Here is a 25696-nt window from a genome sequence, read left to right on the forward strand (position 1 = left end):
TTATTATTTGGTTTTGTAGTTTGAATTATGATTTAAATACTAATTGAGGTCTCAATAAAGCTCAATGGCTTTTTAAGCAATATTAATTTTGAAAGTATATGTAACTTACAATATGATGTCTTAAAATGAAATAATTTTTAAAAATGGATTTAATGAAGCCAATAAAGTAACCGAACGAGCAACACTGATCTCTTTCTTTCTCTTTTAAACATTTTTTAATATGGCGGAAGAATTGACCGCCGTCAGGTCGTCTAGTTTTTATCAAGTGCAAAATAAGAAGTTTTCACAGTTTTAGGTGCGCGTGTGATGTTATTGTGAAGGGTTATTAATTCTCAACAATTGTAGATCAATAAACAGTTGCTTTTTACTCTCCAACGACTAATTCAAGGATAAAAATGGTAATGATAGTTTTTTGTTTTGATACTTTTTTAGTAACTTTACTTTGTCCAATTTTATATTTTTCGTTTAATATTCTAGCTTAATATATGATTTTCACTATTAAAATCGTTAACTGCACAAAACCCATTGTGTGTTTTCTGAAATTATCTACTTTTTACGCGATTTTTTCATTGTTTTTAAGATTTCTAACCAAAAAAAGCGTCATGAGGCAATGACAGTCTCACATGTGATAATATTTTTGTGTTTTATTCCAAAAATTGGTATGTCTTAGATAGCGTTAGCATTTAATTATGCAAGTTGGGTGTGGCTGTATTGATTTTCTTGGAAAGTTCTAGGTCTAGTGTTAGAATACGTCCTTAGAATGCACTTTACATAAACACTGTACACTTGTCTTTTGCAGTAAGAGAGCATTAATTTGGCTAATTTCTGCTTTGATTTTCGTCTTATAACGTGGTTTTAAACGTAACGAAGGGTATTCTGATATTTTCCATGTATTTTTGTTGTGGTGGGACCAATAAAATGAAATGAAAAATTCTCAAGAGTGAACCATGATTTCCACTAAGCTTAATGCAGTAAAACCTTTATGTTTCGGTTTTCGTTTGTACTATGAAATGTTCGTATATTGCTTTATGTTTAGCTTAAGAATGCAATAGTATTAAAATGCAACATAAACCTCTGTTATCAGTTACATAAGTATAATGCAAACTTGTGCAGTTGCCAGAAGCAGAAACATTGAAATTGAAAACACTTAGATGCCAAACCATTGATTTTTATTGCCCTAATCATAATATGCATACACAGGTACTGTAAGCTGTTTTATGACAAATAAGAAATAACACAACATAAATTGTGTTCTGAGAATGTTTTGAATTATTGAACTTATTTTTCATTTTGTTACAACTTACTATTTTATTCATGTTCAATTATTTTTAGTATCACATAGTTGCATTTTATCTATTGTTAGAGTTTTATTGCAATATGAAACACAAATAAACCTGAGTTTTTCCGTAAAATATTATAAAATTGGCCTTTTGAAATAATTTGTAAACCTTTGTTTCATTTTTTTCATCTTCATTTTTTCAATATAGTAAATGACTGATTTGCTTTTAGTCAAAACGGCAAGCGTTTGGCGACCACAGCCCGTCAGATGATGACTCAGACTTTGATGATGACGAGGACCCTGACAATTTGGAAGTGCCAGGTCTGTGTGTGCTTTATGATATACAACAAAATTTTATATCCATAGATAATAATAATTATTATCATTTCTATATCAGAAGTGCTTCTAGTTTTCCAAATGTTTGTCCAGTCTATTCTTGAACTGGACTACAATACAACACTTTTGGTAATACACCTAGTGATTTCATCATGTTGTGAAAGACCAGCTATGTTAATTACTACATACACTATGTTATGATACTTTGTGTTTTACTAGAAATATGAAAATTATGGCTTTATGGAGATCTTTTACTATTTTGTACTCCTGTTACAAGTTAGTTATATCAGAATATGCAGGGTTTCAATTTTAATATCATGAAAACTGGCAAATTTAAACAATCTTATAATTAGAATTAAACTGAACAGTACAATAGAGGTTATTGGAGCATAGAAGGAGCTTTGATAGTCTGAGTTTGTTGTGGGCTCTTCTCAGAGCTGGGTGCGTTTGGAACCCTTGTAGCTTTAGTTTTAAGTTTATATAATTAACTATCACCTCTATATCATCTTACAAATCCAACAGTTCTGACCATCAAAAGGTGTACAATAGTACCTACTTTAAATAAATGATTTGAGTTTGCTGGTTAAGATGTCAGCCTCCGATTCAGAGGGTCCGAGCACATGAGTGAGTATTTTAGCTATTAAATCTTTCAGGCTAGCCTGCTACCATCTTGGACTGTATCATCACTTACCAGGTGAGATTGCAGTCAAGGGCTAACTTGTTCTTTCTCCTCTTCTCTCTGGGCTACTTTCCGCCCTTAAATGTTTCTGTCTGTTGTGTGTTTATTGCCCCTCCTCGCCAACATCTTCACTCCAGCCATTTAAGCTTGCTCCAGAAGCCCAGTAGACTGCCTAGGTTGCCAATGGGGCTAACTTGTATTTGGTGCATTTAGGTGGAGGGAAGACCCTGGCGGCGGCGGCTCGCATGGGCGACAAGGTCAAGCCCCCACACACCATCATGCCTGTCACCGTCAGAGCTACCACCAACCCATTGGCAGGTAAGCAAGTTATCCGTAATCACCACCCATATAATAAATCCGAAACTGTGTTTGTTTGTTGGTCTGCCCTTCAAACACATCGCAGTGGAGCAACAAATCACGTCCATCCATTGCTCTTATGCTACTTTTTATCACACAAAATCAAAGAGTTCCTTTTATGGGCAAGGGCAAGTAATGTTATAAGTTTAGCATAATATGTGTATCTGTGGCATTGTAATGCTCAAATGGGTGGACCGATTGCAATGTGGTTTCTTTTATTCAAAAGCCAGTTCAAGATGATTCTTAGCTACATTAGATGAAAATCTGTTCAACCATTTAAGGATTACCATCATACAGGCTGTTCTCAGCCGGTGCAGGGATCTCACTCATACATACAATTAATATATATTACTTACATTAGTCTTATGGACATGATCCCAACTACAATATCATGGTAACCTTGACCTGTCAGGTGATTTCAATTTTTAATTTACACTTGTTGACAAATAATACTTCTCAATACATTACAAATACAGCAGCGCTGTATGCTCTAGCGGTGGCAGTGCCGGGATAACCCAGTCTTACTTACAGCACGGGATGTGTGATACAATTGAGGAAGGAAACATTTTACTTTCTTTTTTCAGTGCCTTTCTCATATTAGATATATTTTTAAGAATAAAGATTTAAAAAGTGTAAGTGAGTTTTATAGGCGACTTATATACCAGCCCCATCATTATAAATTAAATTAAAATGTAATTTCATTGGATCTTTAATGATAACAATTGCAGAGAATCACTAACAAATTCATAAACATTCTTCGCGAGCGGCTCACGGCGTAGGTCACGTTGTCGCTGCGGGCTGCACGTCGGCACAACTTTGAAAAGAAAACCCTTCAAAGATACTTTATGGAATATTTCCCAACATTTTCCGCCTCGCGTGAATAATAGGAAACCTGTGAAACAGGTAAATAAGTTTCAATGAAAACTCAAGCGGGGCCACAGCCTCGGCACATTCGGCGTACTGTGGAGCAAATGGCAAATTAAAAATCGGCCAAGTGCGAGTCGTGCCTCGCGTTATTAGGGTTCCGTACCAAAATTATGAACAATTTTTTTGATTAAGAATCCCGTAGGAACTCTTTGACTTTCTGGAATAAAAGTAGCTTCTGTCCGCCGCCGGGATATAAGTCCACTCTGTACCAAATTTTATTAAAATCGGTTAAACTGTTGCGCCGTGAAAAGCTAGCAGACAGACAGACAGACAGACACACTTTCGCATTTATAGTATTAAGTAGTATAAAATATACTTTCTGAAATAATAGGTTGCAGTCTCAAACAGGCGATATGATTTATCAAACACGCTGCATAGACGTGTTTCAGTCGCCAGTCGAACATCTGGTACTTCGCTTATTCGACATGGTCGTGGCCCTGTATTACCGAGAAAGGGGGCGAGAGTGTGGGGAGTTGGACCCCCGACTCCCCGTTTCCAGGCAACTTGAACCTCTCAGCACATTAGGACGGGATGCACTTCAAGGACCTATAATATATTCGACGCATAGTATAATTTAGCACCCCTTTGATGATTTCGCCGGTGCAGTGGTATTACGAGTGCGAGTTCGCGGGTTCTATTCCCAGTTGGGTCAAGTGGACGTATGTATGTATGTATATACTCTATTACACCATAAAACACAGATGACAGGTCACAATAAAGAAAACTTAAAATGTAGATACAAAAAGGCGTTAAGCTTGCCTGGAAGAGATCGCGATCTCTTCCAGGCAACCTTAACGCTAGGGAAAAAACGAACAAATGGAGAGTGGGAGGTGGTGTACCTATATAATAAACCTAACTAATAGCTAAATAAACTAAACCATGTAATACTGTATTACATATATATTTGACGTAGTTCAGCAAAAAGGATCCTAATTAGATCAAGTCAATTTTCAAATAAATGAGATTATGAAGTTTGATAGCGTATTGTCACCCAAAAAAGGAATGTAATGTTTTTAGGGTTCATGTATGCTTGTGAGTTTTTTGTTCACCATAACTTCCAAATGCCTGAACAGATGTGGACGTATAGGGTATCGTTAGATTGCTTCCATCATCATCATCCCGAGTGATACTGGTCTCTTAAACTGGTAATCTTCAAAAAAATCAATATCACGTGGCTGTGTGGCGCCATTTTGAAATGTGTTTTTTTTTAAAGTTTTTAGTTCCTTCTTTGGCAAGCTGTCGTGTTTTTAAATTATGGCTTGTATTATATCGTATCCATACTAATATTATAAATGCGAAAGTGTGTCTGTCTGTCTGTCAGCCGCCTGCCTGCTAGCTTTTCACGATCCAACAGTTTAACCGATTTTGATGAAAGGTACAGAGTTAGCTTACATCTTGGGGAAGGACACTGGACATAGGCTACTTTTATCCGGAAAATCAAAGAGTTTCCACGGGATTCTTAAAGGCCCATCCGTTTAACGGATTTATATGAAATTTGATACAAAGGTAGCTTGCACCCCTGAAACTGACACAGGCAGCTTTTTATCCCGAAAAATCAAAGAGTTCCCACGGTATTTAAAAAAGAGCCTAAATCCACGCGGACGAAGTCGCGGGTATCAGGTAGTGGTAACATAATATAGCAGCAAGACGTACGTAATGTAGTTGCAGCATGTAGTGGGGCCGCGGCCGCGGCGGGAACAGCCAAGTTATTTAAGCTGCAGATCAATATGTAGGCCGCCCGACCCACTCGCCCCTGCGTTCATTGCAACACCATTAGTACTCGTATTTGCTTATTCATATTCACCGAGATTGTTTCAATCCAAAGTTGACGGACTGTCATCTTCGTTAGAACGTTTACGCACTCATTCCGATCCGAGCCCATGAATAATACGAATATAAAAAACTCGGACATTGCTTACTCACTAATCCGATCTCTGATCCAAATACAAGCTATTCAGTGGACATCTTTGACATAAGTACGTCATACGTCCGATTTGAATCGGAGGCACATCCGAGATATTATCACGGATGACGGAGGGATATTATTTTCACATTATAACGATGTGAACATCAAAAATCGGTCAAGTTCGAATCGGACTTGCACACAAAGGGTTCCGTACCAGCGTACAGAAAATAACACTTTTTTTTTTCATATTGGCCATTTTGAATTTTTTTATTATATTTTGTTGTTTTAGCGGCAATAGAAATACATCATTCTGTGAAAATCTCAACTCTCGGTTAAGCTATTACGGTTCTCGACATATACAGACACCCCCTGATGTACAGACGGACAGCGGAGGCTTATAGTAATAGGGTCCCGTTGCTACCCTTCGGAACCCTAAAAAGGTTTACTGATAAAATGAAATAGTTGATTTATTGATTGGACTTGAACAAAGCTCAAGTTGTTTTAAACGAGAGTTAAGGCGGAAACGAAGTATGGGACGTGTCCGTAAGTCAAGACAGGAGGACGCGTGCACAGGACAAGGCTTGCGAAATGTCCCTCGGACGTCCGAGCGCTTAAGGTTAAGTTAGCTTGCACAGTTCAGTGTACACTTTATGATGCAGATAGCTATAAATGTGATAGTTTGTTTTGTTTACGATGACGATGTTGTGTTGCAGCGGCGTCGGGCGTGGCGTTCGGCCAGGCCACCAACGTGAAGCCCATCAAGATCTCCGCCAGCTCGCTTGCCAAGCCGCTGGGGCTCGGCCTCGGCAGGGGAAGTGAGTGTCATCCGCAAACTATACTCTATCCGCGCAAAGAAGTTACTACCCGAGTAGGGAACGGAGTGCACGAGTCTGACTCGCACTTGGCCGGTTTTTGCCTCTATCACTGGTATGGGATCACGTAACACGAGGGAGCGTTATTCTAACTTCTTTCCGTGGATAGAATATAGGCCACGGACATATTTAGCAGAAAATCCATCTTCGGCTTTTGCCCGCGCAGATATGGCGCGTCCCTCTCACTTAAATATCTTCGTTTTAGTTCTAACACTACGAAGTCAAAATTAGCTACTTTACAGGCGAGGCAAATATAACTTGCTGTTTTCAAAGGTTTAGGTTGTAAATACAGTGTACTTGCTTTTTGTTAGCAATATCTGTTGAATGTTTCCTTGTTTCTGATTGGACGAAACGACGCGTCTCTCGATTCTCTAACTTTCGAAGCTGACACTGTCAAAACTGGCATACGTGGTGTTTAAATTTAAGCGACGTTATCGTACGTTCCAGTTGTCCCTGGCCTGAAACGGTCGATAGCTGTAGGCTGCGGCATCGCTGCCGTGTGTGGACCTGACTGATTACGGCCGAAATTAATAATCAACCCCGTCTAAATTAAAATATTAGTTTAATAAAAGAAGATTCTAACAATAATTCAATAAAAAATGAGCTAAAACGTCTCTGATCACCACGTCGGAGGAAGCAGCCGCCTGGATGCGGTGCCGTCGTTTTGACGTGACGGCAGCGGCGGCGGTACGCACCGCACCGCATTACATTGAGTTCGCGTGCCACCTAGCCTATTCGCGTGCCTATATTAGACGTTGCGTTTCAAATTGGCATCGCGTCGCAACGCAGTTTTGTCTGGCCGCTACTTATAGCAAGGCACGGTAGCGGCGCCCACGTGAGGTCACTAGTTACAAGTCAGGCGCTAAGCAAGGCTGTATGTTGTAGCGCTCGCGGCGCGCGGCGCGGCCGCCGGCTCGTCCGCGTACAGCGCCGCCTCGCTGCTCGCGCAGAGTGAGTACGCAGCCCCCGCCCCTACGTGCGACTAACGCTCCGGCTACACGCTCCGTCTTGCCTGCGCGCATACCTGTATAAGCCAGAGCAATCGTCCACCTGCAATATGTACACAATTTTCTGTTTGCACAGATTTCGTTCACGCTCAAGGAAAAGCGTCATTCGATCCGCGCCTTAGTCCAGCATAACATAATGGTTACAAATGAAACATATTATTATCGTTGTATTTGTGTAGCCACCGTTACGCGTTCAGTTTGACTGCAGTGTGCAGTAGAACTGCGCAGGCGAGACAGTGCGGCGTGTAGGCGGTGTCCGCAGCTTCCCGGCTTGACAGTGGCGTCGCGCGCGATCTATTGGCTCTCAACCGCGGTGGGCTCGGCTGTTGTAACTGTATATTACATCAGAAGTGCTGCATAGTGCAGGAGATTAAACAATCAGGCAGCAGAGCGGCTACATTCTAAATAATAATTATATTTAACTTTCGAAAAGAATGTACAGGATATTTTTAACTAATATTAAAATTAAAAGCTGCGATCACAGATCAGTGATCAAATACAAACTACATAGATGATAAGGCCGTGCACTACGTTGCATAATGATAGTGACTACGTTTGCATGCAACGTATCGCACAGCTGGCCGGAATAAGTACTAAACTGATGGCGAACTTATAGAGAAATATCAATAATTTTTGCGAGGCTGCTTTCAGAATTTTTATATGTATATACTATATAGTTACCAAATTATATTTTTAAAATGTTGCAGCGACGCCATTGTAAAGAATATTTTTAATTTTCTAGTAGAAGCATCTAACTTCCATAATATTGCAGTAGAAAAGTAGTAGTTAATTGAATATGTTTGGATTTAGCTACGTGAGCGTTAAATTGCTTGTTAAAATGTAACTTCACGGTAGATGTTTGATGTCTCCCACAGGTTATCTCGAATACATAGACACGCATTAATATAGAATTAACAGTTAATCATATCGCTGTATACACAGTGTATACATGTGTTGAAATCGAGATAATTTGTAAATCTATTCTCGGTGTATGCCTATGCAGCACTTACAGTTGCCGGCAACAAATATTGTACATCAACCTTTAGAGAGAGGTTTCGGCTTTGTAGAGCGTTGTCTCTGTCACTCATACCTATGTAACGTTTTGTCGATCTCAACGACGAGACAACGCTCTACGAATCCGCTATCTCTTTCTAAAGATCGATGTACAGTATTTCCTGCCGGGTACAGTAAGCTAGAAATAAGAAAATAGAGGTTTGGTTAATTGGAAACCTGCAATAAACATTGTCTTCTATCATTTATTATTCTTGATCTAAATAACATTGCAATCATCGTTACTCTCTCAGAAATGACTATGAGGGAGGTAAAATCTAAGATTTCATTTTTCCACAGCTTTGCTGCTGATGTTAACATAACATTTGTGAGCAATTTTCCTATTGCTGTTTTATTTGGTATAGACTAACAGAAGGGGCGTATTTTCAGCGTCTCTATTAGCTCATTTCTGCACGAACATATTCCACGCACACTTTGCCTTTCATTCTAATTGTTCGGCCCCACTATCGGGATTCGGCAAACGTTTCATGATATCGTGAATTGTGTGGCCAATCCTTCCGAACCCGAATTCGGGCATATGAACGATACGTCGTTCATATGCCCGAATTCGGATCATATGCCGGATTCCGATAGTAGAGTCATAGCATAACTGAACAAAGAAGAGATCGTAATATAGACGGTCAAGCCTGCGTACAGTTAATGCGACGTTCATCGTCTGTGTCAATATTACGAGATCGGTAGAGCCGCATGCGTCGCTATTACGTACGTATACAAAGGAGCATATATACGCTGAATATACGCCATAATTAAGCCGACCGCATTTTGGATACGTTTTCGTATGAATTTGACTCGTACGAACAATCTCGATTTTCCAAGGATTATGTGAGCGCATACTTACACCGTCGCTCTTACCCGGTTCACGCACTCCCATAATATTACTTGGAAGGTCGACATTGTTCGTGTGTGTTCGCACGGGTCAAATTCGAACGAATACGCATCCAAAGTGCGGTCGGCCTTTCTGTACACACCCTCCGAGATGCGCAGCTGACGGCTCCCCCGTTTCTAGTGGAGATGGTGGGCATGCAGAGCATGAACTCGTACCTGCTGCAGAACCTGAACCAGATCCTGGCGTCGGGCATGGGCGGCCCGCTGGCCGGCATGCTGGGCCAGTTCGCGCAGGTGCCGCCCTGGGCGCAGAAGGGGCTGTGGCCCCAAGACAAGGTACGTACATTCTGTCCATTGTACTGGCGGGTGCACATCTAGCTTGGTTGCAGATTGTACCTGCTGCAGAACCTCAACTAGATCCGGGACTAGCCTCGGGCACGGGCGGCATGCTGGCATGCATGACTACACTATTGCAAAAAGCCCACTAGTCTTAAAAACCGATACATTTCCAATATTGTTCCACATGCTGATTGAAAGGTCCATGTCCATTTCCAAATTAAAGAGTTCTAATATTTTTCAAAAACTACTGGACGGATTTGGCTGAAATTCAGAATGGCGATAGATTATACCATGGGTTTAACATATAGGCTACTTTTTATATCGGAAAATCAAAGAGTTCCTACGGGATTAAAAAAACCTAAATCCATGCGGATGAAGTCGCGTTTATCAGCTAGTCCAATATAAATGTTTCACGTGTTAGTCAGATTATATTTCAATGGGGCTCTGCCGGCGATGCGCCTCGTCAGCCTCCTTGGCGCCGCGACATGAGCAGAAGCCCATTACAGACATTTATGTTTGATTACGTTCCCTGATTGATAAAATCCAAGAGACTGTTGCGCAAGTAGATACGCAACATTTTTCTGTTGTTATGTACAACATGACGGACTTGCAGATGCCCGGCGAGGAGGAGGAGGTGGACGACGAGGAGATGGGCGTCGCCGAGACGTACGCGGACTACATGCCGCCCAAACGTGAGTCTGTGAAAACATAAAAGAAGCTTGTCATATTTGCGTGCATATTCGTATGTGGAATAACTTTACGAATACGTGCCGAAAATTAATTTTTGCCTCGGGATGTTTTTCCTCAAATATTCATGACAATTTTACCCAAGGAAATAAGGAATTCACAAAATAAAGTGTACATATAAAGACTATGACCAGTTTGTATTCAGTATTGATATGAATGTTTTCTGCGTGTGTAGTGAAGTTGGGCCGCAAGCACCCCGACCCGGTGGTGGAGACGGCGTCGCTCTCGTCCGTGGAGCCGGTGGACGTGACGTACTCGCTGGTGCTGCCGGACGAGACCATCCGCAACGGGCTGCTGTCGGCGCTGCAGCTGGAGGCGGTGGTGTACGCCTCGCAGGCCCACGAGCACATGCTGCCCGACGGCACCCGGGCGGGGTTCCTCATTGGTGAGATTCTCCTGAGTACATCCAATAAAAACCGACAAGCAGGTGATATTGATCAACTAAAGCGAACCGTGGCTACCGGTCAGAACGTCAGACATTGGACAGTGATCTATCAAGTGTAATGCATGGAGTTGGTACTTGGCAGAGCAATCCTCTATGCCAGACCGAATCTGAGCCTGACAAAGATGCTTTTACATGTGCTTGATGATGTGAATGTCGCAGGTGACGGCGCGGGCGTGGGCAAGGGGCGCACCATCGCGGGCATCATCTTCGAGAACTACTTGCGCGGCCGCAAGCGCGCGCTGTGGGTGTCCGTGTCCAACGACCTCAAGTACGACGCGGAGCGCGACCTGCGCGACATCGGCGCCGGCAAGATCGAGGTCTATTCGCTCAGCAAGGTGAGAACTGACTTAATCCGAGTGTCTACTTCTTTTTTTTTTAATTTATGGACTACCGCTTGGCTGCAATCAGCCAGTTGGCAAGTGACGATGCAGCCTAAGATGGAGCGCGCTTGCTTGGAAGATTCACTCTTGACTTGAAGTTACCTAATACCATTTTTCTCGCAGAGGTCGAGCCGGACCTCTATGCGTGTGTAATCAACCGTATGTGCAACCAAAATGTGGAATGGCCAAAAAGCTATAAGGTGTGAATAAACAAGTTAAAAAAAACCATATTTCAGGTGCAGAAATCTCATTTTTGAATCGCGCAAAAATATATCTTGGCCAATCATAGCGTGCGTCCCGTCCGCCGTTGGTTTTGGCCTGTTTGTACGCGCGAGTACCTGTTGTTCTTGTTTGAAATGTTACGCCAAGCATAAGGTGTTGTATTCGGCTTTAGGTTGGTCTTTACGTGCAAACGACTTTTGCCGATGCGGCTTATAGAAATGGTAACACGGTGCAGTGCGCTCGCCGGCGACTCGTGAAGTTGGAGCTGTTGAGTTTGACGCTGTATAGATTTCCACCTCCGTGTTTGTGTGTGCGCAGCTGAAGTACGCCAAGATCTCGTCGGGCGTGAACGGCAACGTGAAGAAGGGCGTGGTGTTCAGCACGTACAGCGCGCTCATCGGCGAGACGCAGGCCGACACCAAGTACCGCTCGCGCCTCAAGCAGCTGCTGCAGTGGTGCGGCGACGACTTCGACGGCGTCGTATCCTTTGTCTATACTATACCTGCCTAGTGTCACTTCCCTAAACTATGCCACACTCTGCCAAGAATACCAGTCTAAGCTTGAAATCTGTACAGCGCACTTTGTTCTTGCTTAGACTTGAGTTTCAGTTAAAATGAGACAGGTTTATGCCAGTGGTATAACGCTATCTCGTTCTAACAGTGCCTTAAGTCTAAGCAAAGTCATAATGCGCTCTATAGACGTCAGCCTAAATAACAACAATCTGACGGACAATTTAGTAGGAAGGTATGAGAATGTGTTCCGGAAATTCCTCCCGAACAAGCTGCAGCCAATTTTATTATTATTCTTATAACTCTTTATTGGATTTTTGTAACTCTTTTATTTGGGCTGAAATATCGACTGGTAACTTTCGAAAAGATACAGCTATTCGGTCTTTTGGAAATTTTCGATCGTAGTCATTTAACATCCATCCGTAACAAATATAACTAGTAACGTTCAAATAGCTCTCAACGCCAAGGAAGTCCTCAACTCTTGCATCAGATTGTGTTTGACGAATGTCACAAGGCCAAGAACCTGTGCCCCGTGGGGTCGGGCAAGGCCACCAAGACGGGGCTGACGGCGCTGGAGCTGCAGAACAAGCTGCCCAAGGCGCGCGTGGTGTACGCGTCCGCCACCGGCGCCTCCGAGCCGCGCAACATGGCCTACATGGTGCGCCTGGGCATCTGGGGCGAGGGCACGCCCTTCCCCACCTTCATGGACTTCATCAACGCTGTGGAGAAGAGGTAATTTCCATGTATTAATGCGCCTTACTCACAACCTTGAAAGGGAAGCTGGAAGAAATCTCTGTTTAGAGATAAGCAGTGTAACTTAATTTATTATTATTACTTTGTAACTACAATTTTGCTAATAATTGGTTAGTAATAAGTAAATAAATAGTGTTATCCTTACTTCATCATTTTGGTTTACTCGTCGTGGTTACAGTTTTCAGCGCAATCTCTGCTAATTAAGTCCAATCCAAAGAATTTGTGAAATTTTATTCAGTTACTTGTGACAACATAGATTGCATTACTCTTCAGGGAAATTATACAAACACAGATATGTCTAAACTCCGGGAAAAATTCTAGAAAGGTGGATTTTAGTATGAACCTCTATATTGTTGTTCTGAACGAAATATCAACTTTTTCATTAGTTTAAGTGCTGCTGAATTTTTTACAAGAGAATAGTAATCAAAGGTCACTTAAAACGGGGTTTCTTGAATATTTCGGTAATGTAAGTAATTTTAACAGAAAATTTAGTAGCATCAAATTGTAGCTTAATTACCACAGAGATTGACTTATCGAACTCTGTAAAACTACACTTGAGCACTTACTTCTTTATTTCAAACTATCCTAAAGTGCCCGGCAAACAACTTGAACATTGACGCGACTGGCTGTTGAATGGCGGGTAAACGCGATTGGTTGATAAATTTGCACGGGTGCACGCCATTGGTTGATCAGTCGAGCTTTGCTTTGTTTTCTCCCACTACGCCGCTCAAGGTTCAAGTTGTTTGCCCAATTTTAAAAGAAGAATGAAAGTGAAACAGCACTCGTGATCGCAATATGAATGGTTGAAGGCTAACGGGGTGGTGTGTGCAGGGGCGTGGGCGCCATGGAGATCGTGGCCATGGACATGAAGCTGCGAGGCATGTACATCGCGCGCCAGCTGTCCTTCCACGGCGTGTCCTTCAAGATCGAGGAGGTGCCGCTCGCGGACTCCTTCCGAGACGTGTACGACAAGTCGGTCGCGCTGGTAAGTCTGCCACCTTTACATGCAACCTGTTAACTTGGCTAATTAATAAGTTTTTAACGTGAGCTGGACTTAGTAGAACTTGCAGCTGATTGACTTAAATGGGATTGGGCACGTGTGGCATTAGACATATCGTCGCAAAAGATATTGTAGAGAAATCAGAGCTTTTGTTTTCGCGGAAGCTTTTTTTGAAGAACTAGCCCTTACTAATCCATGATTGATCATTGATCAATCATGTTCAAATTCAAATTCAAATTCAAATCATTTTTATTCAAGTAAACTTTTACAAGTGCTTTCGAATCGTCAAAATAATCTACCACTGGTTCGGAATGCTGTTCCTACCGAGAAGAACCAGCAAGAAACTCGGCGGTTGCTCTTTTCAAATGTACAATTTACAATAATATACCATGGATTAGTAAGGGCTAGTTTACATGCGACATGTTTGTTGGTCACAGTGGGTGGAAGCCATGCAGCGCTTCACGGAGGCGGCGGAGCTGATCGACGCGGAGCCGCGCATGCGGAAGACCATGTGGGGGCAGTTCTGGTCGGCGCATCAACGGTTCTTCAAGTACCTCTGCATCGCTGCCAAGGTACAAACTATTCTCAGATTGATAATAATTGAATAACAACCAACAAAGTCCAGCCAGATGTACAATCATCAACATATTATTTGCCAAACTGTGTAATTGAGTTACAACTGCAGGTGTTTGCAATCAAAATTCTATCCTTAATTTATGAAAATTTAACAAAATCGGCTAATGTGGCACACAAAATTCAAAATAGGCTCGATCACAAACGCACCAAACCCTGTAGTATTTAAGTTCATTTACCTGACCTATAAAATGAAAGAAAAGGCTTAGTACTTTCGGCCTTAAATATGCAGTTTACATACGTTTCCTAGTTGTTAACGCATCACCCGTTTAGAATGTTATTGTTGTCCTGTGAGCAATGTCACGTTTGACGGAGTTGTGCCGGCAGGTGAACCAGGCGGTGGTGCTGGCGCGCGAGGCGGTGAAGTGCGGCAAGTGCGTGGTGATCGGGCTGCAGAGCACGGGCGAGGCGCGCACGCTCGACCAGCTCGAGCGCGACGACGGGGAGCTCTCCGACTTCGTCTCCACGGCCAAGTGAGTCACGTACACGCACATCACCACGCTTGCGGACAAACGCTCATCGCTCAAGTGGCCACGTTTGCTCACATCAATACATCTATATTCTCCTAGGAGTTGATTTATACACACGCTAGACGATATGGCGAGCTGTCGGCATTCATCTCTGTTGCCATGTGCCTCTACGACCCGGCCCTCGCTACTTAGGCCAGTTTGGGTCGCTCCTTCGTCCCGCACTTATCGCACGATTGCTCTGTTTAGATGGCTTCGTCGTATATCCTTTGTGGTCATGTGAGACCTTAACCTGATACACACTGTAAACTTCAGTTCCCGAGAAGACTCCTTGGTGTTCGTTGCTAAATGAGACACTCGTACTGTGGTGATAACTTTACACGATTGACACGGAGATGGTAGATGCACTTGACGATTCAGAATTACTTTTAAAAGTTTTTTTTTTTTTTTTGAGGGGTTGCCTTATCATGCGATCAGTCGGTAGACTATGAGCAGATTGGTTGGAGGAAGTTGGCGTTCATTAGGAGAAAACTTCCCCAGCGGGAAAACTCCATAAGTCTCAGCTAAATGTCTAGTATATGCTTTCTCTTTAGTCGACGGATTGCCTGTGGCATTGTCAGCTGCACTGCCAGGCGATTTGGGTGGTTAGTAAGTCTTGTTTTGTAGTTGCAACTATAAGTTAGAATTTCTTCCTTTACTGTGTTAATGTTTAAGTGCTCATGAATTTCCGATATCTGTAGGAACCATGGCGCGTTGGACAGTTGTTTCAAAATATAATTTTGAGCTCTTTGTATAATTTGAATATTGGAGTTGCATGCTGATCCCCAAAGTTGTATGCCATATGACCATATTGGCTTTATTATTGCTTTTTATATGTTATTTGTATAAAAGTTTATTTGAATAAAAATATTTTGATTTGATTTTTTGAGAGACGCGCGCTCATACCGACGCACACACATACTGAAACAAGTATGGAAATGAGATGAATACTTAGAAAAGTGGGCGAATTTACAGGCTGCTTTTTCGTAAGCCAAATTTTATTTTATTTGTTACACGTCGCTTTTTATCAGCTCGATTTTGCTGAGTTTTGAAATCATAAAAATTTAAGTGAGACAAACAATTAGGCAAGTTTACATGTATGATTTCGCTAGATTACTTAACGATACATTATTGTGTTGACAGGGGCGTGTTCCAAACCCTCGTGGAGAAGCACTTCCCGGCCCCGGATAGGGAGCGAATCAACCGGCTGCTGGGGCTGGAGGCCAAGACGAAGACCGTGGTGCCCATCCCGGTTGTCACTCCCCTCAACGGCAAGAACGGCCTCGATGACAACAACGCAGCCAAGAGGAAATGTGAGTACAACTTACTGGCCTTCTGATTTGGACAATTTCTTGTCATGGCCAAGGAGTTTGGTCGCTGAAACTGTCATAAGGTTGTGAGCTTAAAAAACTAAGTTGTCAATTCGGCGCACTCTTTTCGTTGGACTTCGGGTCCCAACTGTTCCATCATGATGCTACAGCAATCTGTTGATCCGTTCCTTGAATAACCCCATGTTGTCTGTGTGCAGTGACGGCGCGGCAGCAGGTGAACGCGGCGGCCAAGCGCATGCGCGGCGGCTCCTCGTCGGACGAGTTCATCCGCTCCGACGACGAGCTCGACGCCGAGCTGGAGGGCGAGGCGGAGGCCGACTCGGAGCACGAGCGCCGCTCCGACTCCGACCTCAGCGACTTCAACCCGTTCCGTGCCGGCAGCGACAGCGACGACGGTGAGTGCGCGTCGCGGAGCCTGGTCAGTGGTCACTACCGACCGTCACGGGAAAAAGGTTCAGGTTACGTGAGTTTTGGAGGGAGTACTTTTTGGCTGGCTCAGTGACCCAAAGAAGTTCTTGACCTCCGACGCAAGAAGTACCCTTTGATATCATTCCCGTTATTATTTAGCGGGGTATCCCATCTGGACCGATACCATTTAGTTGCATCCAGTTTTTTAAGATACCCAAATATTATCTGAAAAATATTTTCAGTCACAGACTAAAATAATTTACTTTTTCACAGAGCCGTGGGTGGGACGTAAGAAAAAAGTGGCAAAGAAGAAAAAGGCGTCCGCCGCGAAGAAGAAGACGAGCACTCAGGACAAGATCGAGACGATGTTCTCCCGCAAGAGCCTCGCGCCGCCCGCGCCCACCGTCACCGTCACGTCCGCGGGTCGCAGCCTCACCGGCACGCCCGTCGGCACCAACGGCCTGTACCTCGGTGAGTGCCGCTATATACTTGCGGTGTTGTGGTGTCTTCTCGACAGGCTATAAAAAATCCATTCCCAGGAGACGGGGGAAGATAGGGAGGAGATGGGGTAGATGAGGGCGTGGTGGTGTTGATGAGAGGGAAGTGAAGGAAACCGCCCCCTACTCCTTCGTCCCCCCCCCCCCCCCCCACCTGACTTCTACCTCCCCCACCTCCCTCTTATCTATCTAATCTCCTTCGACTTTCCCCCTGCGCCACCATGAAGTCCTAGTAAGAATTGGCCTAACTGTGGTGTGTGATCCCGCAGGTCCGTCGCGTGCCGTGGCGCCGGCGCGCTCGGCTATCGAGCGCGCGTGCAGCATGAAGGAGCAGCTGCTGGCGGCCGTGGAGCGCCTCGGGCGTCGCCTGCCGCCCAACACGCTCGACCAGCTCGTCGACGAGCTCGGGGGCACCGACAACGTTGCCGAGGTACTGCGCCAACACAGCCTCGCCTCACACGAGTACCCGAACGGCTGATCCACTACTAAATATAATAATGAACGTTTGTTCTGTCAATCGGTATAATCCCTGAAAGATTGCTTGTGCCTAGTGCCTACGATTAAGATTATTCCACCCATTTCATAAAAGCTTCAGCTTTTCTGGAAATTCATCTCCTAGAACAGAACGTAAATTTTTTTTTTAAAGCTGGATAGTTCCTGAGATGTTCCCATCAAGCACACAACTAGTATTATCATAAAAATAAATAGACAGAGTTTTTGGTGCGAAAACCCCGGGTTAGTAAGTGTGACGCTTCCTGGCAGATGACGGGCAGAAAAGGTCGCGTGGTGCAGACGGAGGACGGCCAGATCCTGTACGAGAGCCGCTCGGAGGCCGACGTGCCGCTGGAGACGCTCAACCTGACGGAGAAGCAGCGCTTCATGGACGGCGAGAAGGACGTGGCCATCATCTCCGAGGCGGCCTCCAGCGGCATCTCGCTGCAGAGCGACCGCAGGTGACTACAGTAGCACATGCTGGCCAATATAAACAAATTCAGGCGTCGGCCGTCACTAATGAAGCTTACGTACGCATTTTTCAGTTAAAAGTAATTTCTACCGCACTGATACATAAAAATGGCGGCCATTTTATAAAATTATCACAACATTTTATAACAGTTAAGGTACAGGGAATCCCAGATATACCATTTGCAAGAAACCGGTCCACAATGCTGGATAAATTAGCAGAGGGAACAGATACTGTTAACTAGTGATTGCATCTCAAACATAAACAATTCTTTCTCATTTTACTCCCTGGAATTGGAGTTCATAACATCCAGAAGAAAGCTTAGCTTCAAGAATGAGGTCATATTACTAGGCATAACACAAACATATTTGAATCTTTGAATATTTTTGTTATTTACGTATTTACTTACCATAATGAATGCATTAATCTTGTTTTGTACTGTAAGATGTTTCCATAGCAGAAAACGTAGAATTTTACACTCTACTGCAGAACAAACAGTCTTTGAATGCGAGTTTCCTGTTTCAGAGCGCGAAACCAAAGGCGGAGAGTTCACATAACGTTGGAGTTGCCGTGGTCGGCGGACAGAGCTATACAGCAGTTTGGTAAGCTTCTAACATGAATTCGGCATCTTTTGAGCCCTACATAAAATCCAATTATTTTCTTGCGAGGAAAGTCTGTTCTATCGCAAGACGTTGTACAAGATTACGATTTTATGTTTACGTAAGTTCAAGCTTGCATGAGAAGTGATTGAAGTAATCTTTCAAGAAAAATAAAATAAAATGAAACAGTAAATCAGGATTTAGGTAATCAAGTAATTATGTAAAAAGTAATGATAAAGCTCAAGCGATGTATAATCGTTAAAATGTGTGTCGGCAGGTCGCACGCATCGATCGAACCAAGTGAACGCGCCGGAGTACATCTTCCTGATCTCGGACCTGGCGGGCGAGAGGCGCTTCGCCTCCACCGTGGCCAAGCGCCTGGAGTCCCTCGGCGCGCTCACGCACGGCGACCGGCGCGCCACGGAGACCAGGGACCTCAGCCAGTTCAACATCGACAACAAATACGGTATGTACCTACTCGCCTGAATGTTGAACACTAGTGTAACAGTCCATATTGTCCAAATCTGCACATTTCATTTTCGAGTGTAGTGCTTCTTACTCTTATTTCTACTCGTAGCAAAAATTTAGATTTTTAAGATCTGTTTTTAAGGTATTTACATTTATAAAACAAACTAGATGAAGTCTCATGACTTCGCATGGATTTAGGTTTTTAACAATCTCTTGAGAACTCTTTGATTATCCAGCATTAAAAGATTTTAACTTGATGATGTTTTTTACTGTGATCAGGTCGCACGGCCCTGGAGGCGGTGATGAAGGCGATAATGAAATACGAGACACCGCTGGTGCCGCCCCCGAGCGACTACTCGGGGGATTTCTTCCAGGACGTTGCCTCCGCGCTCGTGGGCGTCGGCCTCATAGTCAACAGCGAGGCCGCACCCGGCATGCTGGCGTTAGATAAGGTAAATGGAGCTTTATTCTCGTCAGATGGGGTTTCAATTCAAAATGAGGATCTTAAATTTTTGGGGCATCTCAAATCTAGTGATGAATTGAGGACCATTGTCGCTAACAACAAGTTGTGGTAATCCAAATCTAGGTAATGATCAAAAGAATTTGTTATATGAGTACAATTTGTATTGTTGCAGGACTACAACAACATGTCAAAGTTCCTCAACAGGATACTGGGCATGCCCGTGGAGCTGCAGAACAGACTCTTCAAATACTTCACCGACACACTCGCCGCTGTTATGGAGCAAGGTATGGCGTGTTGATATACTTTACATTATCGATGGGAGTAGAATTTCCAAAAATCTTAGAACACGTATTTTTCATTTTTAACCAAAAGCCTAGATGTCAACTGTCGTATTTGTTTATAAAATTATAGGCTTATATTCAAACTTTCATACCCTATTTAACCCTCTTAGGGGTAGAATTTTATTGGTTCAAATTCTTAGTAAGTGAGCCTGCGTCATAAAATATTGTCAAAAGTTAAGGCTGTGTTGATAAATCAATCAGTCAGGACAAGTTTAGATCCGGTTACGTTTAGTGAAGTGTTAAAGACATCTGTTTGTTATTCAGCTCGTCGCAGCGGCCGCTTCGACCTGGGCATCCTGGACCTGGGCAGCGCGGACGAGAGCGTGCGGCGCGTGCGCTGCGTGCGCTTCCTGCGCCGCCACGCCACGGGGCAGGCGCCCGTCGAGCTCCACACCGTGCACTCTGAGGTACTGTTCTACCAATTACAGGGACTAAAACAGTATACTGAAATTGGCGATGTTAGGCCGAGCGCACATTGAAAAAAGAAGAAAGAAAGTCAACTAATTTATTATATAAACAGACTTAAAATGAGTGGTTAGTAGTGATATTTATTAATAACTTAAATGCCGGCGGCATAACGCTGTCTCATTTTAACTGAAACTTAATTCTGATCAAAGTCAAAGTGCGCTCTATAGATGTCAACCAAAGAGTGAGAGAGCTTCATCAATGGGTGATGAGTGATGTAATGTTGCAGCGCGGGCTGGAGTGGTCGGCGGCGCTGGAGAAGCTGTCGGAAGCCAGCTCGCCCGAGGAGGGCTTCTACCTGTCGTCGACGCCGCGCAACGGCAAGCTGACCGCCGTGCTGTGCCTCGCGCACACGCCGGCGCGCCCGGAGCGGCGGGACCGCCTCGCCAAGAAGGAGCGCATGTTTCAGATATACAAGTGAGTTTAAATATACACGATTTGTTGGCAGACGCCGGCTAGACTCATTTGGCTTCTTCGATGGCTCTCGGATACGTCTAATCTCATAAAAGAGGGAGAATTAATCTTGTAAGAAAGGGATAGATAAGTCTCTCTAAGCAAATGTTAATGCTCGTCTGTAACGTCGCGGTGTGCACAGAGCGAACACGGGGCTGCAGCTGCGGCTGGAGTCGCTGGCGGAGCTGGAGAAGAAGTTCCGGCGCGTGGAGGCGGGCGAGGCGGAGAGCGCGTGGCGCGCGCAGCACGCGGCGGCGCTGCGCACGTGCGCGCACGCGTACTGGCGCGCGTCGTGCCGCGACCCGCACTGCGAGGTGGGGCTGCGGCGCCGCACGCACCACGTGCTGGCCGGCTCGCTGCTGGCCGTGTGGGCGCGCGTGGAGCACGCGCTGGCGGCGCGCTCGGCCGGCAAGATGCAGGTCGTGCGCCTCAAGACCGACGACGGCCTCAAGATCGTAGGTGAGTGCTACATCAAACGCAAACCAAACGCACTGCACTTCATTCTCACTACACCTCGCCTTCTAACTTTCTCAACCAAACTATCGGTCAACTCCTATCACCAAATTTAAAACTATTAGCGGGTCTATCTATTTTGGAAGACTATCTAATAATTCCTAAGAAATAATTTATTTTTGACCTAGACATCATCCCAATTGTCGCATGTTCATGATTTTTGCAGCCAATAAAAAAAAGTGTTCCTCTTGTCACTGGATTGTAAAGCGATGTTTATTGTTTTGAAGGAACCCTCATTCCAAAGAACTGCGTGGAGACTCTCAAGGAGACGCTGTCGTCGGACGCCGTGTCCGTCACCGAGCAGACCTTCGAATCGGAGCGTTAGGCCGCGCCCCGCCGGAGACAGCAGCCTGATGGGCCCTACGCGCGGCCGAAGCGACGCGCTGACAAACTAATGACTGCGTGTAGTATTTACGTGCGGTTGAAGTAAAGTGAAACGCGCGCGGGATTCCGTCGTTGAAGATCTGCATAAGGTTTTTTATCATATCATGTAGTGAGTGAAATCTGTGGCACTAACTACTTGGTGCTTTAAAACACCTCGATAAAAGATGGCGACCTCACAGCAGCTGTACTGTTTGGCGGCCATCTTGGACGGCAGTAACGTCCGAAATAAGATCTGAGCTCCTCTCGCGCCGTGCCAGAAGTGTTACTTCAACAAGTCAGAGCTTCGATAGCTCAATAGCTCAGCGGTGTAGGTAGCGGACTGACATTCGATAGTCGTAGGTTCTCACTCCCGCCCCGAGTAGCCGTGGTTGGCAGGATACCGCGTGCCAACAAACAGACAAGTCGAAAATGGCGTTAATCATTCCCTCTCCCTCGCACACTGAAACTATGTTATAGTGTGTGAACGAGACTGCACGATTAGCGCCTCTTTGTTCGGATCCGTTTCTTTTTTGGTACGCGTCATACGCACTCCTCGGGCCATAGCGCTTCGTTGAAAGGAAAAGGGGAATAGATGTATTAGTCATGTTATTAAAATGTATACAAACTGATGAGGCTGTACACTTGCCACTGCGCGGCGTGCACTCGTTGTTGGCGCTTGTCGCTCGTGAAGGCAGTCGCCTGAACGTAGTCAATTACGGGCAATACGAATGAGTTCCTTTTCGAATGATACCAAATGACGGGAAAAGTATGTTCCGACGCGGGCTATTCGAATCAATGTACTGATTTCTATCGAATTATCCTATTGCAGTTATGTCGTGCTTATTAAAAAGGGTTAAAAAGATTAGCTTTATATTGCAATTTAAACCGTTTACGGGGGATGTAAATTAATATTTTGTTTTTAAAAACTGCTCGCGGCAATGAAGTATACAATTTGGAGTAGACCTCAGACGTTTACATAACTTTTTTAGTTTGCACGAATTATCTTATTCCTAATTAAAAATATATTCGCTGACCCATCTCGTTGGAGAGGGTTTCGTTTTGTGATAGGTAAGGACTGTGTCCACTCAAGTGAATATTGTGTTCCTCTTGTACGTGTCCGTAGAGACAAGACGTGATGAGTGTATGATATGATAGTATGTTTTATTTATTTTACTGTAATCAGAACTAAGGCTGCACGTACGAACTTGCGCGATGTTATAGAGTTCAATCGAGCTTTGATCGTGTCGAACAATGTTTTGAGCGTGCTAGGCGCACTTTGGATGCGATTTCGTACGGACATGCACGAACAATCCCGACCATCCCAGTACTATGGAAGCGGCCAGATAGAAGATAGGGAGCGAGTATTTTTTTTTTATTGTGAGATAAACTAGACAAAGCATGACAGAGCAATGACGAGGTGTAGGTTGCAGCGCGCGGCGGTAACATGCCTTTTAACTGTTGCCTTGAAGGTATTCAAGTTATATGTGCAAAAGATACGATTGCCGGAAGGGCATTTCACACCGTAGCGGTTCGTATCAGAAACGTTGAGCAAAACCGTTTCGTTCGGGTAGATTTGTTTGAGTGGATTGGTAGAGAAGTTGAGTTAGTCATACTTACGCCCAGTCTTCGCGCCCCCATAGTACTTGGAAAATCGGGATTGTTCGTGTGTGTTCGTACGTGCTCGCACGAGTAGAATTCGTATGAAAACGCATCCAAAGTGCGCCTAGCATTACTTGTCTACCGGTTCGAACTTGCTTATTCGAAATCCCTAATCGCCGCGCATGTTCGCCCGTCCAGACGTAGCGTAGGATCGATGATTTAAGATGTACCTCCAATGGTTTAGCTTTTATATAATATCTTCATCTCCCGATTAATAGATATTAGTTCTGTAAAGATTCGTTCACGAAAAAATCTTTTGTACAAAATGTGTAGTTCGTTGTCAGCTCTTTAGTTATCGCTGAATGTTCACATTTTGAGAAAACTGAAATAAATTGACAAACAAATATATCTACAAATGTATGTTTACATTTTGAAAGAGGCGATCTACCCGAGATTCGGTCAACCCCGAGTCGCGTGATGTGTATATAGTATCTACAAATTGACACAAAAATTGTTTTTTTTTTTTTTTTTATCAATCTAAAATGAAAATTGAACTACTTTTTAGTATTTTTTGTTGATTTATGTGAAACAATGTTGACTCTAGGTTTGTTTATTAATAAATCTAAATATTTTTATTTTGATAATTGAAGTAATTATTATTAGAAGTTATTGATTTATGTAAAGCGATGTTGACTGTAGGTCATGATTGTGATGATTGAAGTGACATAAGGTGAGAATGAGAAGATAACGCGCGGCTGTAGCGTCCGCAGGCCGTCGCCAGTTGAAACTGCGAATCCAGACCGTCTGAGATAGGACTTATGGGGTCGCAGCATCATATAGCCCCCCAAAGCCTCAATAGCTGAACGGTTGAGGAGCGGACTGAATTCCGAAAAGTCGGCGGTTCAAACCCCACCCGTTGCACTATTGTCGTACCCACTCCTGGCACAAGCTTTACGCTTAATTGGAGGGGAAAGGGGAGTATTAGTCAAACTGGTCTTCTCAAACGCAACCCAAACCAACGCAGTAATGGTACAGCTCCATTGTCGGCATTCGGCAAATGACATCGCGAATGCTATCGTTCCGCACATTCGCGCTAACCCGAATGGTCGGTGCGAATATAGCCTATAGGTATTTTAAAATCCTGCGGAATTGTTTGTTTTTCCGGTATATAAGATGCCTTAGGGAGGCCTATTCGCTGTCACAGAACATCGCACCTGCCGGCCGGCTCATTTGCCAAACTCATTTAAAATTCATCAAACACAAAACATTCGCCGTATTCTGAATAGTGGTCTCCATGAGTGTGGTCAGTTGATTTGTCGAGTTCTGAACTATCGTATGCCCGAACTCGGTTCATTTGCCGAATCCCAATATTGGAGCCGTACCATAACTACCGTACCACGTGTTGAACTCGGTGACGTGTTCTGTGACGTTAATTCACTGTGATTGTGTAGCTGTAGGTAAGTGCTAAAGTCGTTTATCAATTCCTAAAACAATGTTTTCTTGTTCTCTTATTTGACATCGCACATCCTCAATAGCTATTATGAAACGTGCATCAATCGTATTTTGATTATAATATTATTTTGACTCAATCTGTAATCTTATAGTCTGAATAGTTATTTTATATACCTAGCAAAATTTCGCAAATCGCAAAGTGAAATCATATTACATTATATTGCGCATTAACAGCGACGTTATGCAATTATTTAAGTTTAAGAAAACAATGACAAAATGAAGTTAAAATTATAACTATTACATAAGCTCGTGTTGCGGTTTTAGTAAATTAACATTAATCATCGTTGGTTGCAGCGCGACGTGCGCCGCGTCCGACTCCCCTGTCTTTATATACAAAGACAAATAAATGTACATAATTATACAACTCTTGTTTTATTTAACGCACCGAGGCTTTTTTTTTACCAACTCTCAAACCATTCACGAAATGCATAATGGATTGCCGATTGATATGTGACGTCATCATGGATTCAATATGGTGGACAGTAACTAGGCGACGTACTTATACCAATTTTTACTTAATCCTCTGAGTGTAGATCGATTGCCATTTACTCACGTAATCCACAATGGGAGTTATGTAGAAGGACAGTATAACATTGGTGTGTGATAGATTAACAATCATCTTACTGATATATTTACAGTAAAATCGAAAATACAAAAGCCTGCTCCAAGCATCCTACTCTTTTGTATGAGCCTGGCGGCTGTTATTATTCATCGCAGGCTGTCCGAAAGCTACGTAATTAAGAATCTACTAGAGACCATTACCTACTTAATAATTCTTTATCGAAATCTGAGCCAGGCGTCTCAGCTTTCGAGCCATGATCCAAAGAGTATGTAATCACTACGTCCATGGGCCACTTTTTTGTACAGTACTCAGATATAGAAACAAGGTAGATTTGTCAGACGCGTATTTCCGAAAGGGACAAAAGAACA

At 43.7% G+C, this 25696-nt stretch overlaps 1 protein-coding gene across 2 annotated transcripts; it reads left to right on the plus strand.

Annotated features, from left to right (window-relative positions):
* Nucleotides 1–200: 200 nt before the first annotated feature.
* Nucleotides 201–25127, plus strand: LOC123871137 (protein strawberry notch-like). 2 transcript variants are annotated; one of them, XM_045914747.1, is made up of 27 exons: nt 201–398; nt 1510–1600; nt 2508–2612; nt 6198–6299; nt 7242–7307; nt 9441–9595; nt 10212–10290; nt 10521–10730; nt 10950–11125; nt 11711–11872; nt 12392–12633; nt 13486–13639; nt 14092–14226; nt 14615–14760; nt 15937–16106; nt 16322–16519; nt 16806–17003; nt 17299–17459; nt 17792–17982; nt 18516–18592; nt 18867–19055; nt 19337–19509; nt 19693–19804; nt 20126–20268; nt 20556–20743; nt 20922–21238; nt 21520–25127. In XM_045914747.1, the coding sequence occupies exons 1-27, from the start codon at nt 396–398 to the stop codon at nt 21615–21617; spliced, it is 4041 nt and encodes a 1346-aa protein (XP_045770703.1). In that variant the 5' UTR covers nt 201–395; the 3' UTR covers nt 21618–25127. The 2 variants fall into 2 exon arrangements, with proteins under 2 accessions (XP_045770703.1, XP_045770704.1); XM_045914748.1 differs by lacking the exon at nt 7242–7307.
* Nucleotides 25128–25696: the final 569 nt, after the last annotated feature.

The sequence above is a fragment of the Maniola jurtina genome, chromosome 13 (genome assembly GCF_905333055.1).
Source record: "Maniola jurtina chromosome 13, ilManJurt1.1, whole genome shotgun sequence".
Lineage (NCBI taxonomy): Eukaryota > Metazoa > Arthropoda > Insecta > Lepidoptera > Nymphalidae > Maniola > Maniola jurtina.